This window comes from Oncorhynchus nerka, linkage group LG1, assembly GCF_034236695.1.
Source record: "Oncorhynchus nerka isolate Pitt River linkage group LG1, Oner_Uvic_2.0, whole genome shotgun sequence".
Taxonomy (NCBI): domain Eukaryota; kingdom Metazoa; phylum Chordata; class Actinopteri; order Salmoniformes; family Salmonidae; genus Oncorhynchus; species Oncorhynchus nerka.
The window spans coordinates 27,818,280-27,835,382 of record NC_088396.1 but is presented as its reverse complement, the minus strand read 5'-3'; the positions used below and the strand labels follow the sequence as shown (position 1 = coordinate 27,835,382).

General features: G+C 43.5%; 1 protein-coding gene and 1 long non-coding RNA gene across 5 annotated transcripts; one reads left to right on the top strand and one right to left on the bottom strand.

Annotated features, from left to right (window-relative positions):
• Nucleotides 1-914: 914 nt before the first annotated feature.
• Nucleotides 915-4,509, bottom strand: LOC135571448 (uncharacterized). The gene is made up of 2 exons (XR_010463823.1): nt 4,421-4,509; nt 915-1,765 (listed from the first exon to the last, which is right to left on the bottom strand). It is a non-coding gene; the product is annotated as an uncharacterized LOC135571448 (long non-coding RNA).
• A 193-nt stretch (nt 4,510-4,702) lies between these two features.
• On the top strand, nt 4,703-16,405 carry LOC115128544 (centromere protein J-like). Of its 4 annotated transcripts, none has more exons than XM_065017736.1 (18): nt 4,703-4,784; nt 5,710-6,152; nt 6,290-6,416; nt 6,547-6,753; nt 6,834-7,005; nt 7,132-7,237; nt 7,419-8,111; nt 10,433-11,276; nt 11,391-11,520; nt 12,106-12,271; nt 12,342-12,629; nt 12,765-12,852; nt 14,627-14,772; nt 14,964-15,047; nt 15,221-15,361; nt 15,488-15,572; nt 15,687-15,807; nt 15,998-16,405. In XM_065017736.1, the coding sequence occupies exons 2-18, from the start codon at nt 5,796-5,798 to the stop codon at nt 16,188-16,190; spliced, it is 3,948 nt and encodes a 1,315-aa protein (XP_064873808.1). In that variant the 5' UTR covers nt 4,703-4,784; nt 5,710-5,795; the 3' UTR covers nt 16,191-16,405. The 4 variants fall into 4 exon arrangements, with proteins under 4 accessions (XP_064873808.1, XP_029514332.2, XP_029514325.2 ...); XM_029658472.2 differs by lacking the exon at nt 4,703-4,784 and adding an exon at nt 5,048-5,182 and having other exon boundaries at nt 12,351-12,629; XM_029658465.2 differs by lacking the exon at nt 4,703-4,784 and adding an exon at nt 5,048-5,182.
• Nucleotides 16,406-17,103: the final 698 nt, after the last annotated feature.

The window sequence follows — 17,103 nt, the reverse complement described above, 5'->3', positions numbered from 1 at the left end:
ACACCCGTGCTTCACGGTTGGGATGGTGTTCTTCGGCTTGAAAGCATCCCCCTTTTTCCTCCAAGCATAACGACGGTCATTATGGCCAAATAGTTATATTTTTGTTTCATCAGACCAGAGGACATTTCTCCAAAAAGTACAAGCTGTGTCCCCATATGCAGTTGCAAACCGTAGACTGGCTTTTTTTTAAATGGGGGTTTTGGAGCAGTGGCTTCTTCCTTGCTGGGTGGCCTTTCAGGTTATGTCGATATAGGACTCATTTTACTGTGGATATAGATACTTTTGTACCCGTTTCCTCCAGCATCTTCACAAGGTCCTTTGCTGTTGTTCTGGGATTGATTTGCACTTTTCACACCAAAGTACGTTCATCTCTAGGAGAAAGAACGCGTCTCCTTCCTGAGCGGTATGACGGATGCATGGACCCATGGTGTTTATACTTGCATACTATTGTTTGTACAGATGAACGTGGTACCTCCAGGCATTTGGAAATTGCTCCCAAGGATGAACTAGACTTGTGGGGGTCTTGGCTGATATTGTTTTTATTTTCCCATGAAGTCAAGCAAAGAGGCACTGAGTTTGAAGGTAGGCCTTGAAATACATCCACAGGTGCACCTCCAATTGACTCAAATGATGTCAATTCGCCTATCAGAAGCTTCTAAAGCCATGACATAATTTTCTGGAATTTTCCAAGCTGTTTAAAGGCATAGTCAACTTAGTGTATGTAAACTTCTGACCCACTTGAATTGTGACACAGTGATTAAGTGAAATAATCTGTCTAAACAATTGTTGGAAAAATGACTTGTGTCATGCACAAAGTAACCGACTTGCCAAAACTATAGTTTGTTAACAAGAAATTTGTGGAGTGGTTGAAAAACTCCAACTTAAGTGTATGTAAACTTCCGACTTCAACTGTATTTAGATTTGTTTAACACTTTTTTAATTACTACATGATTCCATGTGTTATTTCATAGCTTTGATGTCTTCACTATTATTCTACAATGTAGAAAATAATAAAAATAAAGAGAAATATGAGTAGGTGTGTCCAAAGTTGACTGGTACTATATAGTATATACACACTGAACAAAAATATAAACGCAACAATTTCAAAGATTTGACTAAATTACAGTTCATAAGGAAATCAATCAATTTAAATAAATGTATTAGGCCCTAATCTATGGATTTCACATGACTGGGAACACAGATATACATCTGTTGGTCACAGATACCTTTGAAAAAAGGTAGGGGCGAGGGCATGAAAACCAGTCAAGTCAGTATCTGGTATGACCACCATTTGCGGTGATGGTGGCGGATCAATGGCACGACAATGGGCCTCAGGATCTCATCACGGTGTCTTTGTGCATTCAAATTGCCATAAATAAAATGCAATTGTGTTCATTGTCTGTAACATATGCCTGCCCATACCATAACCCCACCGCCACCATGGGGCACTCTGTTCACAACGTTGACATCAGTAAAACACTTGCTCACACAACACCATACACGTTGTCTGCCATCTGCTCAGTACAGTTGAAATTATGATTCCTCCGTGAAGAGCACTTATTCAGCGTGCCAGTGGCCATCGAAGGTGAGCCTTGGCCCACTGAAGTTGCATACCAGAGACGGTTTCTGACAGTATGTGCAGAAATTCTTTGGTTGTACAAACCCACAGTCTCAGACGATCCCGCAGGTAAAGAAGCCGGATGTGGAGGTCCTGGGCTGGCGTGGTCTACGATTGTGAGGCCAGTTAGACGTACTGCCAAATTCTCTAAAACGACATTGGTAAAGAAATTAACATGAAATTTACTAGCAACAGATCTGGTGGACATTCCTGCAGTCAACATGCCAATTGTGCAAACCCTCAAAACTTGTGACATCTGTGGTGTGGTGTTGTGTGACAAAATTGCTAATTTTAGAGTAGCCTTTTATTGTCCCCAGCACAAGGTGTACCAGTGTAATGATCATTCTGTTTAATCAGCTTCTTTATATGCCACACCTGTCAGATGGATGGATTATCTTGGCAAAGGAAAAATGCTCACTCTAGGATGGTAAAGAAAAATGTGCACAAAATGAGATAAGCTTTTTGTATGTATGGAACATTTCAGGGACATTTTACTTCAGCACATGAAACATGGGACCAACACTTTACATGTTGCATTTATATTTTTGTTCCGTATAAATGAGATATTTCTATATTTCATTTTCAATACATTTGCAAAAATGTCTAAAATCATGTTTTCAGTTTGTCATTATGGGATATTTGTGTGTACTGTAGATGGGTGAGAAAAAATGTATTGAATTCAGGCAGACCTGTATTTGGGAGAGTTTCTCCCATTCTTCTTCAACAGTCAAGAGGTATGAATACTTTCTGAATGAACTGTATATAATTCATAAAATATGGTTACGCTTCATTTGCTCTGATAAACCTACTCTTTGAAATTACTTTGATAGCAGTGAATCCATTGTTGTGGAAATTCTACACAGGGACACTCAAAGTCAATATTAAATATGAATATGAATCATTATTTATTATTAGCACGCTGGACTGGTTCCAACCAACTCAATGCACCAAGTGCACATGTCAATCAGGAGCTCTTTCGGGGCAGTCCCGTTAAATTTATTATATACAGACAAGTTATAATTGCATCATTTAGCTTATTCATAATTAATTCATCATTAACGTTTGCTTCATTCATGTGACTGACCATTACTTGCTCTTGCATGTGATCAGTGGCAATTTTAGCATGTAAATCTTGGTGGGGCAACAAAATATGTATGCATGCCAGCAAAGCCACAAAACAACACAACACAACACTAAACAATACAGCAATTGCACTATAACGGTGACAAACAGTGCCCACAAACTGTTAGGGCCTACATAGATTTGTCCCAACAGCAGTCCCAACAGCTTACCGCTGCTACACCTGGCTATCAGCGGAGCCTTGTCTGGCGGCAAAACAGTTAATTCAGCCTCATTTACTGCCTTTAAAAAAAACATAGCTGATATGGCTGACGTGCTTAAACAAACACGGTTTCTAATGACAATTGAGATGCACAAACTATGGCATAAGGGGACGACAAGCGGATAAGAGGTCATTCGTAATTTCAATGTACATATTAATAAGCGACCTAGGATGGACGTAGTCAAGATAACAATTTGTTTAGCACTTTTGAAATGTATAGGGACACAGAAATCAGAACATGGGCCATTCTTACAGTGTTCTCCCTGTACACCAAGTCAGAACCGTAGGATAAATAAAGGGGGCTTATAAGCTGACAATGAAAGCTCTTACAATATTCAATGATTACATTTCTCTAAAACAGATTATAGGCTACATGTCCACCACCAACTCAGAACAGTAGGCGAAATTAAGAGGGGCAAATAGACCAAATTACCAGGGAGAGGCACATGGGCTACTAACATCGTACTACACAACATACACTTAATACCCGCAAAAACCAGTCTTAACGTCAAAAGTGAAGAGGCAACTCCGGGATTCTGGCCTTCTAGGCAGAGTTACAAAGAAAAAGCCATATCTCAGACTGGCCAATAAAAATAAAATATTCAGATGGGCAAAATAACATAGACACTAGACAGAGGAACTCTGCCTAGAAGTCACTGTTGACGTTGAGACTGGTGTTGTGTGGGTACTATTTAATGAGGCTGCCAGTTGAGGACTTGTGAAGACACTAATGTACTAGTCCTCTTACTCAGTTGTGCACCGGGGCCTCCCACTCCTCTTTCTATTCTGGTTAGAGCCAGTTTGCACTGTTCTGTGAAGGGAGTAGTACACAGCGTTGTACGAGATCTTCAGTTTCTTCTCAATTTCTTGCATGAAATAGCCTTAATTTATCAGAACAAGAATAGACTGACGAGTTTCAGAAGAAAGGTCTTTGTTTCTGGCCATTTTGAGCCTGTAATCGAACCCACAAATGCTGATGCTCCAGATACTCAAGTCTAAAGAAGGCCAGTTTAATTGCTTCTTTAATCAGAGCAACAGTTTTCAGCTGTGCTAACATAATTGCAAAAGGGTTTTCCAATGATCAATTAGCCTTTTAAAATGATAAACTTGGATTAGGTAACACAATGTGCCATTGGAACAAAGGAGTGATGGTTGCTGATATATTTTCTGATCAATTTGATGTTATTTTAATGGACAAAAAGGTGATTTTCTTTAAAAAATAAGGACATTTCTAACTGACCCCTAACTTTTGAACGGTAGTGTAGGTACTTAAGGCAGGACCAAATCGGCGAGATAGGTAGGAGCAAGTCCATGTAATGCTTTGTAGGTTTGCAGTACAAGGTTTCTCTGTTGAAAATTGGTTACCATGATGACATAATCCTGGGGTTAAAATTTAATCTGACTTTTTGCAAATCCAATATATGTAAAACATACAAGAGTATACAAAATATTAAGAACACCTGCTCTTTCCATGACAGACTGGGTGTAGAGGGCGGTTGACATCACTTTGGTGCTCTCGTGGGTGTCCTGGAAAAGATCGGAGGAGAATCTGCTCCAGTTGAGTACACAGTTGCTTTGGGGTCGGGCCGAGGGATCGGAGGAGGCACAGGGCATTGAGATGCTCCTCCAGGGAGAGGGAGATCCCATCCCCCTGCTGCTCTGACTGATCCAGTGTCTTTGAATTAGATACAAAGAGAACGGCAGGTTAAGACAGATACAACTGACCCAGAGTCTGTGGCGCAAAACACACAGAAGGAAGAGCAGCAGGAAAAAAAGAAGCTGAAAACACAATCATCACGGGATGAACGAGTGACGAATTTCCGGGTAAGGGCGGTCCATTTAAAATTAATTCCTTCCTCCCTCGCCCCTTGCCATGCAAGCGTATACTCGTCAGACGTCATGGGACGTCATCAGAAGTGTCCACGTAGTTTGAGGGCTGAGGGTCTTTTAAGTGTTTGGACTGCTAGTTGGGACTCCAGTACATCCTCCAGAAATGCATTTGAACGTCTTGAAATGCCCTATTGACGAATGGCAATTGTTTGAAAACCACTTCCTGGTCTTGGATTTCAACGCCATGTACTACATTACCCAAAATGCAACGTGTCCTATTTTTCTCCCTCGCGGGCTTTGTTTTGGGATGGCGGTATACTTCGAATCTCCCATTTGTTGTCTTCAAACACTGAAAATACATTGAATACGTAAATTCGTTGTCTGTAAACAAGGTACGTTATGTATGTTAGCTATGTGTCTATCATTATAATATCAAAGCACAACTTTTGTCTTACTCTCCTGCAATGGTAAAACTTTGTTGCAAGATTGCTAGTTTGCAACTAGTTAACGTTAGTTAGCCAAACCAAGGCGTTGTCAATACAATGACTGGTAACGTTTGCCTGCTAACGAAGCTGTTTTTGAGTAGTTTAACACTATAAACTATGTCATTATTTGACAATATGTCATATTACTAGCTAGTTACAGGTACTTTACTATTCAGGGATGTACAACTTCTTGTGACTAACGTTACTCTGTAAATGGTCATGATGTGGAAATGCACTGTTAGCAAACTACAGTACAGGTATTAAACTGTTGCTAACAACTGTCCTTTTAAACTGTACATTTCTGTAGGCAAAGCATAACCACACTGTGACGTGGTATAATTAGCTAAATTAGGTAACCAGGCACTTGATCTGGCATGCTGAATGGGTCACACTGTTTTACTCTTGACCTGTCTCTAAAATCTGCTCTAATCTAGGATTAGCCCTGTCTGAAGAGCAGGTCACGTCATCTCCAGCTGGGCTGCAGGCTCAGCAGTCCCAAACAAAGTTCCTTGACCGATGGATGGCGAGCAACTCCTGTGCCGGGGTTATCCTGAACCCCTCCCCGGACCTGGCTGAGTCTCTTCGACACAGCTCTGTCTGGAGATCCCGGGATGTGAATGACTCCTTCGCCTCTCAGTTTGTTCCCCTCCCGGTCTCCAGTAGCAGCAGTTGCCTCAGTATCAGTTCCCTCGTCCATGATGCTGAGTCCGGGACAGAATTGAGCAAACAGAATCAGCTACCAGTGGATAGGACTTTGTCTGACAGACAATTTGCTGGACTGCAGACAGTGGCGTCTCAAGGGTTGACATTACCTGGAGAGATGGAGAAGTTTGTAGATCAGTCTCAGGACCTACCCCTAATGCTCAAACTCGAACGGGTAAGAAACCAGTATTGAATGGCTTCATCAAATATTTGAGGTCATGACTGTTTGGAATAGCTTGTCACTTCCAGATAGGTAGGCCTACGTCTAATGTTGTAGCGGTGCTTATGGGTACTGTATGTGCTGTGTTACAGCTGAGGCAGTGGCAGCAGCACATGCAGGAGCAGCTGAAAGCCCACCAGCTAGAGGAACTTGTCAGTCTCCAGGAGGAGCAACAAAGGTTACTGGGCATGGTGCATGTGGCTCAGCAGGATGGAGCAGGTACTGAAAAACACACTCCGCTCACTGTGTTATTGCCATGTTATTGCTCAGCAGGCTGTATGGAGCAGGTAGCTCCAGTTATTGAATTTGACACCCCTGATTTAGACAAGACCTGTGTGATTTCTCACAGATTACATAGAGATCTCCAAGTTGACGGGAGCAGACTGGGGAGAGAACACTCTATTGGGGGGCTACCCCCTCTCTCACAGACCCCCAGCAGCCAAGAGTTTCCCTATAGGCCCCCCACAAGGGCCTGCGTCTTCCCAGCTCTGGAGACGGGGGCCTACATTCCAGCAGCCTCCAAGGGGCCAGGAGCAGGAAAAGGACCAAACACTGGGTAGGAAAAGTGCTCCGGTGCCTAAACGCATTTAAAGGGGCTTTTACATGATTGACTTAACCTCTGTTGTACTCAAACAGGGACAGAAGCATGGAGCAATCCACACAAATGTCATCAGCTGAATGGGGATGCTGATGATAGGGGTGGTGATGAGAATGAGGAAGTCACATTATCTTCCCATTCTGCTCCCTCCATGACTGAAGACTACAAAGCATACAGAGGAGATGACTGTGAACTAGATTCACAGGACAGGTACATGTTTAACTTCATATTTGAGATGTCTAAACATGATTTATTTCACTATTTTCAGTTAACTGACAGCATAGAATACAAATCATTGATTTGGCTGTGTGCTCCCGTGTCTATGGTCATCTCCAGACCCATTAAACCAGGGATAGGGGGGCAGAAGCAGACCTTTGAGGCGCTCCTGGAGGAACAGCTGAGACTGGAGGAACAGAGACTGAAGACCACCCAGCAGCAGCAGGTCAGAGACCAACCCTATTTTTGCTACACTACACTAAAAAATGGGCTGTAGATCAAATAAAATGGTAGCTCAACCAAATGACAAGTTGAGTTTGATTAAGGTATGGTGGTCTTTGGAGCTGCAGTACCATTCCCTTTGTTTTGCATGGAACATTGCTAATGCTAAGCTGTCTCTCCAACAGAGCCCAGAGGCAGCTGAGGGCGCCAGTCCGAAAGCTAATACCAAGAGAGCCTTCCTGAGGCGAGGGGAGGGCCTCTCCAGATTTACCAACCGAAGCAAAGCCCCTATGCCCAACAGAGGGGGACCCCAAAAAGATCCCCAAGCCAAGGTCAGCACCCGTTGGACCTCAGAGCCCACCCAGAAGGTCAGTCAGCGCCCCCCCGTACAGCGCAAGACTGCTGTGCTCAACAAGGAGAACAGACCAAGAGACCCGTACTCACCTCTTCTGGACAGTGTCAGACCAGAAGGCAAGACAGACAAGCTGGCCGCAGTGAGGCCCAGAGTCCTGGGCAGTCATCAGAGACAGAACATTGAGATTACTAACTGTCTAAGGCCAATGGAGGTGATTAGTAACAAGGTGGGCGGGACTTCTCAACCTGTGAGTAGAACTCCTGCAGCTGTAACTAAACAGTTTGGGCTTGAGGAGAGGACTGGAGCACTGCAGAGGAATGGAAGTGGTCCATCGAGACCGGATGGAGCAGCAGAGGGAAAATCAGGTGTTCCGGAGTATTCCTTTGAGCTGTCATTCCAGGAGAAGCTGCAGCACTGGGACTGTGACCGTCAGAAGGAGAGTGTGGAGCTGGGGGAGTTTGAGCTGCTGGAGCAGGCAGCCGAGGAACTCTCCTTCTCCTCCAACTCATCCTTTGTCATGAAGGTTTGTGATGTTTTTTTACCTGTCTTTTTTTATAATAAATTGCATAACATTTTATGTATGTTTCACATGCACTCAGTGGCCAGTTTTAGGTACTGGGCGGACCCCACTTTGCCTCCAGAACAGGCTGAATTCTTGGAAACGTTGCTCAATTGGTATCAAGGGACCTAATGTGTGCCAGGAAAACATCCCCCACACCATTACACCACCAGCCTGTACTGTTGACACTAGAGGTCGACTGATTAATCGGAATGGCCGATTAATTAGGGCCGATTTCAAGTTTTCATAACAATTGGTAATCAGCATTTTTGGACACCGATCATGGCTGATTACATTGCACTCCACGGGGAGACTGCGTGGCAGGCTGACTACCTGTTATGCGAGTGCAGCAAGGAGCCAAGATAAGGTGCTAGCTAGCATTAAACATGTCTTATAAAACAATCAATCTTAACATAATCACTAGTTAACTACACATGGTTGATGATATTACTAGTTTATCTAGCTTGTCCTGCGTTGCATATAATCGATGTGGTGCCTGTTCATTTATCATTGAATCATAGCCTACTTCGCCAAACGGGTGATTTAACAAGCGCATTTGTGAAAAAAAGCACTGTCGTTGCACCAATGTGTACCTAAACATAAACCAGCCTTTCTTAAAATCAATACACAAGTATATATTTTTAAACCTGCATATTTAGTTAATATTGCCTGCTAACATGAATTTCTTTTAACAAGGGAAATTGTGTCACTTCTCTTGAGTTCGTTGCACACAGAGTCATGGTATATGCAACAGTTTGGGCCACCTGGCTCGTTGCGAACTAATTTGCCAGAATTTTACGTAATTATGACTTAACATTGAAGGTTGTGCAATATTTAGACTTATGGATGCCACCTGTTAGATAAAATATGTAACGGTTCCGTATTTCACTGAAAGAATAAACGTTTTCGAAATGATCGTTTCCGGATTTAACCATATTAATAACCTCAGGCTCATATTTGTATTATTATAATTAAGCCTATGATTTGATAGAGCAGTCTGACTGATCGGTGGTAGGCAGCAGCAGGCTCGTAAGCATTCATTCAAACAGCACTTTCTTGCGTTTGCCAGCAGCTCTTCGCTGTGCTTCAAGCAATGCGCTGTTTATGACTTCAAGCCTATCAACTAGGCTGGCAATACCAAAGTACCTATTAGAACATCCAATAGTCAAAGGTATATGAAATACAAATGGTATAGAGAGAAATAGTCCTAAAATAGCTACAACCTAAAACTTCTTACCTGGGAATATTGAAGACTCATGTTAAAAGGAACCACCAGCTTTCATATGTTCTCATGTTCTGAGCAAGGAACTTAAACATTAGCTTTTTTACATGGCACATATTGCACTTTTACTTTCTTCTCCAACACTTTGTTTTTGCATTATTTAAACCAAATTGAACATGTTTCATTATTTATTTGAGACTCAATTGATTTTATTTCTATGTATTAAGTTAAAATAAGTGTTCATTGTTCATTCAGTATTGTTGTAATTGTCATTATTACAACAACAACAAAAAAAAAATATATATATATATATATACCCTGCCAATTAATCGGTATCTGCTTTGTTTTGGTCCTCCAATAATCGCTATCGAGGTGAAAAATTATAAAATGTCGACCTCTAGTTGACACCAGGCAGGATGGGGCCATGGACTCATGCTGCTTACACCAAATCCTGATTCAGCCATCAGCATGATTCAACGGACCAGGCAATGTTTTCCACTCTTCAATTGTCCAGTGTTTGTTATCTCGTGCCTACTGGAGCCGCTTCTTGTTTTTAGCTGATAGGAGTGGAACCCGGTGTGGTCATCTGCTGCAATAGCCCATCCATGACAAGGACCGACAAGTTGTGTGTTCCGAGATGCCGTTCTGCACACTGTTGTACTGCGCCGTTATTTGCCTGTTTGTGGCCCACCTGTTAGCGTGCACGATTCTTGCCATTCTCATTCGACCTCTCATCAACAAGCTGTTGTCATCCACAGGAATGCCGCTGACTGATGTTTTGTTTGTCGCACCATTCTCTGTAATCCCTAGACACTGTTGTGCGTGAATCGCCCAGGAGGCCGGATGTTTGTGAGATACTGGAACTGGCACGCCTGGCACCGATGATCATACCACGCTCAAAGTTGCTTATGTCACTCGTTTTGCCCATTCTAAAGTTCAATCGAACAGTAACTGAATGCCTCTGCCTGTCAGACTTCTTTATATTATATAGCAAGCCATGTGACTCACTGTCTGTAGGACCTTTCCTCTGGAAAACTTAATACATTTAAATATAAACCTACAGGTGCTGCAGCTGGACCAGCAACATCCCCTTCAGGGCAGCAGGGGGAGCCGTCCGCGACGCCTCTCCTCCACGCCCATCAAATCCCCCTCGCTGCCTAAAGGGGTTCACAGCCGGGGCACCAGTAGAAGTGGCCAAGGCACAGGGACCAGCTCATCTGAATCACCAGGAGTATCTGCTGTGAGGGCAAAGAGGGTAATGAGGGAAAACGGCAAAGCCACTGATGAGGAGGAAGAAGATGAAGTGAGCGACGGCAAACATGAGGAAATCTCTGACATCTTGTTCCGCAGCAGCTCTGAATTCGGGGATCGGGAGGAAGTAGCTCGACCGTCATACCAGACTACAGTTTCCAGCAACCTCTGGGAAAACCCGCTCCCTGCATCCAACCCTCCATACGACAAGAGGTCATATCAGGACAGAGAGGGAGGCTCAAGCCAGGCAGAGGAGGGCGGGCAGAGTGACCTTGACGACTCCACCCTTTTGGAGGACAGAGAAAATGGGGACCACGAGGGTCTGTTGGTGTTTGATGATGATGACACCTGGAACGACCTGGAGGAGGCTGGCAGCATCGTTGAGGACGACAGCAGAACAAGAGGCGCTGCAACAGGAAACCGACACACTTCCACAGCAACAGTGAATGACATTTCACCCTCAGAGAGGACACTGAAGAGAAAGGTGGCTGTGGCCAAAGGGACGGAGCTGGAGAGGATGTCTGTTATCACAGCAGCCAACCAGGAGCCAGATCCTCCTCCCGCTTCCCAGCTCATGGCCAGGCTGTTCCCCTCGCTAAAGCCCAAAACCCAGGCCCCTTCTCCACCAGAACCTAGAAAGACTGAGGACGGATCAGGTGAGACCGTGCATACACTCTTAACTCAATGGAGTACGTCAACAGCAGGGCTCTGACTTTTTCTCTAAAGTTGGTAGCACCAGCATAAAACTATTTTGTATTGTGTGTGGTCAGGCCAGCAGCAGTCCAGGCAGCTGAGGGAGAGGCTGGTGGAGCTGGAGCTGGAGATTGAACGTTTCAGGACAGAGAATGCTACCTTGGCCAGACTCAGACAGGAGAACGAAAAGAACCAGGAGAAACTCCGGTAACAAGCATTTAGTCTGAACTGGAATGGGCAGGGTTTCCCTCAATAGACGGATTGCCTGACAACTTCACAAAAACAATGCGCACACATCGCAGAGGCAGAACGCTGTGTGGTTTTATGATTCTGGAAGGTCAGATAGATAGCAACAACGACAAGAGGCAGCCATATGGGGAATCGTAGGTGGCTTGTTTCACCTCGTTGCATCTTGTTATTGATACAATATCTTGTTTTGAGGTGCTTTGACTCTTTTTGCAAGAACAAATAGCTAGCTAGCTAACCAACTAACAAATGTAACAATGTATTTGAGACTCATTGTGCAAATGTATTTACATTTTCAATGAATATTTGGAGGAAACATTTGGAGTGGTGTTTTTTTGCTTGTGCACATAATTACATTATCCGACCGCCAGTAAAAGTAATCCTGTCCAAATAGGGCTTTAGCCAACCTCGTTTCTTTTCTGCGTTTTGTTGCTAAACAACCCACCCATCTATGGTTATATACAAAGCATTGTTACAAAATGTATATTAAATGGATTCATCTAGGGTATAAAAGTGTCTGACAAACAGATTTTGTCTCTATTCCAGGAAGGAGTGTGCAGAGTTTGAGCAGCGCAAGGCTGAGGAGCTGGCCAAGTTTGAGGAGTTCAAGAGGGAGGAGACCAAGAAGCTGCAGAAGGAACGCAAGGTGTTTGAGAGGCATGCCTCTGCCGCCAGAGCCATACCAGACAAGAGGGAGCGTGACGAGATCCAGGTGAGACACTTTCCCCCTTTATTTTGAAGAGGTCTTATAACCCCCATTAACCCTGCCCTGTCACCCTCAGGCCATGAAGAAGCAGCTGAGTTTCCTGCAGGAGGAGTTGAAGCGGAGAGAGAGCCGCTGGTCCAACACACATAACCGTCTCCGGCAGCAGATAGACTCCCTGAGCTCAGACAACAGCAACCTGAAAGACGAGGTCCGCACCATGGAGAAACTACGCCTCAGCACCTGGAGGAAGATTGGGACAGACAGCGAAAGAGAGAACGACAGGAGGGAGAAGGAGAGGGGGAGGGAGGGACCCAGGCCGTTGGACAGTTACATTGCTCTTGAAGCCAGGTGCCTCAAATTGGCAGTGAGTTTACAAATTCACTACTACCACTTTCTTGTGATTTTTCCAGTTTGTTTGTGTTCTGGCTGTGGTTAAATTCTCTGTCCTGTGCCGGACTCAGGATCACAACCCTAACGCAGTGTGTATTTGTTTGTTCAGAGTCCTCCTGACACGGTGAGGAGCAGCCAACCACAGAGCAACATCTCCTCTAAAGGCAGCCCATCAGGACACAGCCCCACCACTCAAGGTACAAGGAAGGTAGCTGCATTATCAGGGATGCAAACTAGTCACCTTTCTGCGAAATTTTGCCATTTTGAATCCAAAATAGGTGACATTCCTGTAGGTCTGATGAGAACAGTTTGTGTGTGTGGGGGGGCTTTGGATGACTACTGGCTGTATCCGAACGAGTGATGCGTGTTTTGAGCAATACTGGCTGTATCCAAGGCTCAGCCAACCTTTCACATAACATAATGCAGCACGTGACTGTAGAGAGAAAGGACAACCAATTTGCTAGTTACAGCATCAGTGCGTGCACGCTCTGGAAAGAGGCATAGAAAGGCAGTTTGCCAGTTAATTTACAGTAGCGCGTCCCCTGAACATTAACGAAGAGAGGTGAGAAGCCTGACCACGGAGGTAGGTGAGAAGCCTGACCACGGAGGTAGGTGAGAAGGTGATGAAGCTTACTTAATCAGCTGTAACCGATAACTGGCATTTGGTTTGAGGTGATGGAGAAAGTGTGGTGGAACAAGTATTGTTAAGTGTCTTGCTAGCTGCATCAAATTATCTGTTATAGCTTGCCAGAGAAATGTTGAGCAACATTAGCCAACTTAACTGATCAAATAATTGAGTTTGGGGTGAAAATTAGCTGGTTAATAAAGTTAGACAACTAACGTTTGCTAGCTAATGTCACAACATCAGATGAGCAAACGTTAGTAACCTAACGTAACCAATTTGCTATAGTGTTAACTGGCAACATTATACAACTCCCTGCCGTTCCTCAACTAATGCGTTAGTTGCTTACTGGCAATCTGTGTGAAATGTTAACTAGCTAACGAACTAACTACTGTGAACTATTTTCCCTCTACAGAACACTAAGTTAATTTTCAGAATGACAGAATTAAGTGAAAATGAGGCATTGATTGTTAAACAGTTAAGTATAGCTAGCGTTGGGCCTGGTTTAAGCTGGATGCCACTATAGAGGTGAAAGAAATGCCACACACTCCCTCTCTCAATATAGTGGATAAAAAGGGGTATGCCAGGTGTACTCTCTGCCTGAAAGAGACCCTTTGTTGGCATAATTGATATCATGCTCTGCTGGCACATTGTAGAATAGATGTCCACAGGCAGAAAGTGTACAATGTAATAATGTGCAGTGTAGCCCAAAGATATTGCTCTTGTTGTGTTGAACTTGACAGTAACACTTGTGAGTGAGGGGGGATTAGTACATTTTTTTTACTCAGTGAATGTTATTTTTGCACACCTGTAGCCTTGCGCGCTTGATCGATGTCAACTATTGTGGCCACTATAATAGAGCAAAAATAGAATGCCTCTTTTCATTCTAGTTCTACTTAAGTGCAATATTTAGATGTGTGTGTGTGTGGTCACAAGCATTCTATTATAAAGGCTGTCATGGCTAACAGCAATACTAGTGTATTGTTTTTTTTCTCAAGACTTGAGTGTCATTTGCAGTAAAGTCTAGGCAACAAATAACATTGGAATGCTTCTCCTTACATTTTTTTAGCAGTGAGTTAGGTTCACATTAACCACTATTTTACACACAGGCTGATCCTGTAGATCATATTCTTTGTTCAATTAGGTAAAACCTGCATTTCCCACAAGCAGGGATTTTTTTTGCATGTTTCAGTACAACAACAAAAAAGTGTCACCTTTTTGGGCCCTCACCAGTTTGCATCCCTGAATATGGACTGATCATGAGATTTACTATGGATTCAACAATGTGAGGTAAATATTTTGTATTTAGTTATAGGTAGAGATATTGTTCTACATTGTCTGTCTAACAGGAGGTATCAGGGGCATCCTGAAGAGGTCAGGCCCTACACCAGCACCCAGCCCCGCTCACAGTTACAGCTCAGAGGATAGACCAGAATCTTTGACCAGGAGCCACCACCCAGCACAGAGCCACGACCACTCAAACAACCTGTCCCCTGTGAGTTAAATCACTGGAGTCTGATTATTTAATGAAAGCACTGCCATGACATGGCTCAACACTGCTATACACCCATATAATTACATATTAGAACTCTATTAGTAATTTAATAGGATCTGTGTGTATACACCACCTTTGTTGTTGAGGTATGCTGCGGTATCTGAATGTAGACTGTCTGGCTTTACACACAGAGAGCTCGAGGTCTGCAGACTGAGACAGAGGTCAAAGAGCAACAAGAACCAGGTCAAGATATCCTCACCCACTCTGATGGAAAGGTGAGGGGGGACGAGAAGGATTGGGAGGAAATTCTGTGAAAATACTTCAGAATTCAGTTTGTCACTCAAAGCCGTTATTATCTCGCTAATTGATTGGATTTTTGGATTTTTATAGTGCTTTTCCACGAGCTCAAAGTGCTTTCCATTGACTCGGGTATGTGTTATTGTCTTAGATGGAGAGGGTTCTGGCCTGTGGAGGGAGACTCATCATCTTTCCCAATGGGACCAGGAAGGAGGTGTCAGCGGACGGACTGACAGTCAAAGTCACCTTCTTCAACGGGGACATCAAGCAGGTCATGGCTGACCAGAGAGTGGTGAGTCATTGACAGTGACCCTTCCTTGGCAACACCTTTCATATTCAGTGGTGTTAATGGGATATTAGACTTGCATGAAGCCCAGATATATGTGTACGTGTCTCAACTAATATAGTCCTCTTACAGATCTACTACTATGCGGATGCCCAGACCACTCACACCACCTATCCTGACGGCATCGAGGTTCTGCAGTTCCCCAACAACCAGACTGGTGAGGCTTGATTGCATTTATTTGACAGTAATGTTATTTGACTATTAAACGTAAATGATCCCCTTCATCACTGTGCTGCTTTAAACGTGTGTAAGTCCTCATTTCTTTCTGCAGAGAAGCATTTCCCTGATGGCCGGAAGGAGATCACATTCCCTGACCAGACAGTCAAGAACCTCTATCCAGATGGGAGGGAGGAGAGTGTCCTCACTGACGGGACCATCATACAAGTTAACTTGTAAGTCCACAGAGCTCACGCCTCTGTCTATATATCTATCTATATGTCACCTACATACTCTAGCATGCATCTGATCAGATAAAAGCTCTTGATGAGGAGTGCCCAATCTTTGCCTCTTTCGTGAAGTGTGGTTTAAGTTTTTTATTTTCTGTCTTGTATCTTTCACCACTGTTCTCATGTTCTCCTCCAGGGATGGCAGTAAGGAGATCCAGTTCAACACAGGCCAGAAGGAGATCCACACAGCAGACTATAAGAGGAGGGAGTACCCAGATGGCACGTTGAAGACAGTCTATACCGATGGCAGACAGGAGACACGCTACCCCACCGGACGCCTCAGAGTTAAAGACAAGGATGGTAACATTGTCATGGACAACAGGCCCTAGGATTGTTTACGCAATATGAGGTATCGTCATGGAAACTAAAGCTGAAGCACAGTTGAACATTTCTGTTGGGGTGAGAGTTGTTTGACATAGGTTTTTAGTATGTTTGAGTTGAATGTAGTGATGAGTGACTTGTAAAAAAATGTCTAATCCATATTTATTTTCTTAGTTGATTGTATTTTTTTGGTAAAATAAATGTTTAATCAAATCAGTGAGTACATTCGGGTATTGTTTTTAAGAGTAAAACAGTGAAGAAGTTTAAAAACTAAACTAATACTTCTGTACCCTTCATACAGACAGTATTTCAGATGTAAAATATTTAGAAAAGTGGTCTGCCCTTTTTACACATTCTGCTAAAAAAAAAAAAAAGAACTTTAAATAAAATGTTTCACAAAGTACTTCATCTTTTTGGCAGCATAAATCTCAATGCACAACAAACAGGAAATGCCTGTGATGTGGACACGTTCTTCATTACTCTGGCGAGGTCAAAGGAGAAAAGTGAGATATACTGGATTTCATACCCAGACTACAGAAAGACTTGACATTGTTCAAGCTAGCAAGCTGAGCAGTGTTCACATGTTAAACTTTCTTTGAAAAGCACTCCTAAGTGAGTGTCAAACCCACCTTTTGACTTTTGCTGTAGTGCCAGCCAGTCCTTTCTCCACCAGAGGCAGGTAGACCAGAGCTGCATCCTCATACAGGAACACAGCCAGCTCAGTGGCCTGAGACAACACCATTATCATGAAAACTAAACTTGCTTCATTGAGATTATTGGCTGAGATGGCTAACTGCACCAAGATCTCACAATTACCTAATTGGCTGAATGGTATATGGTGAATAACCACAATACATAGACTTCTGCTGCTGCCATCACCCTGGTTGTACAGAGACCACCGTTGCCAGGGCATGCAAATAA

Coding starts and splice junctions, on each gene's coding strand:
- LOC115128544 (XM_065017736.1), top strand. CDS start 5,796: ATGGCGAGCAACTCCTGTGCCGGGGTTATCCTGAACCCCTCCCCGGAC. Junction 6,417..6,546: donor GGCTCAGCAGGATGGAGCAG/GTACTGAAAAAC, acceptor GATTTCTCACAG/ATTACATAGAGATCTCCAAG. Junction 12,630..12,764: donor CCAGGTGCCTCAAATTGGCA/GTGAGTTTACAA, acceptor TTGTTTGTTCAG/AGTCCTCCTGACACGGTGAG.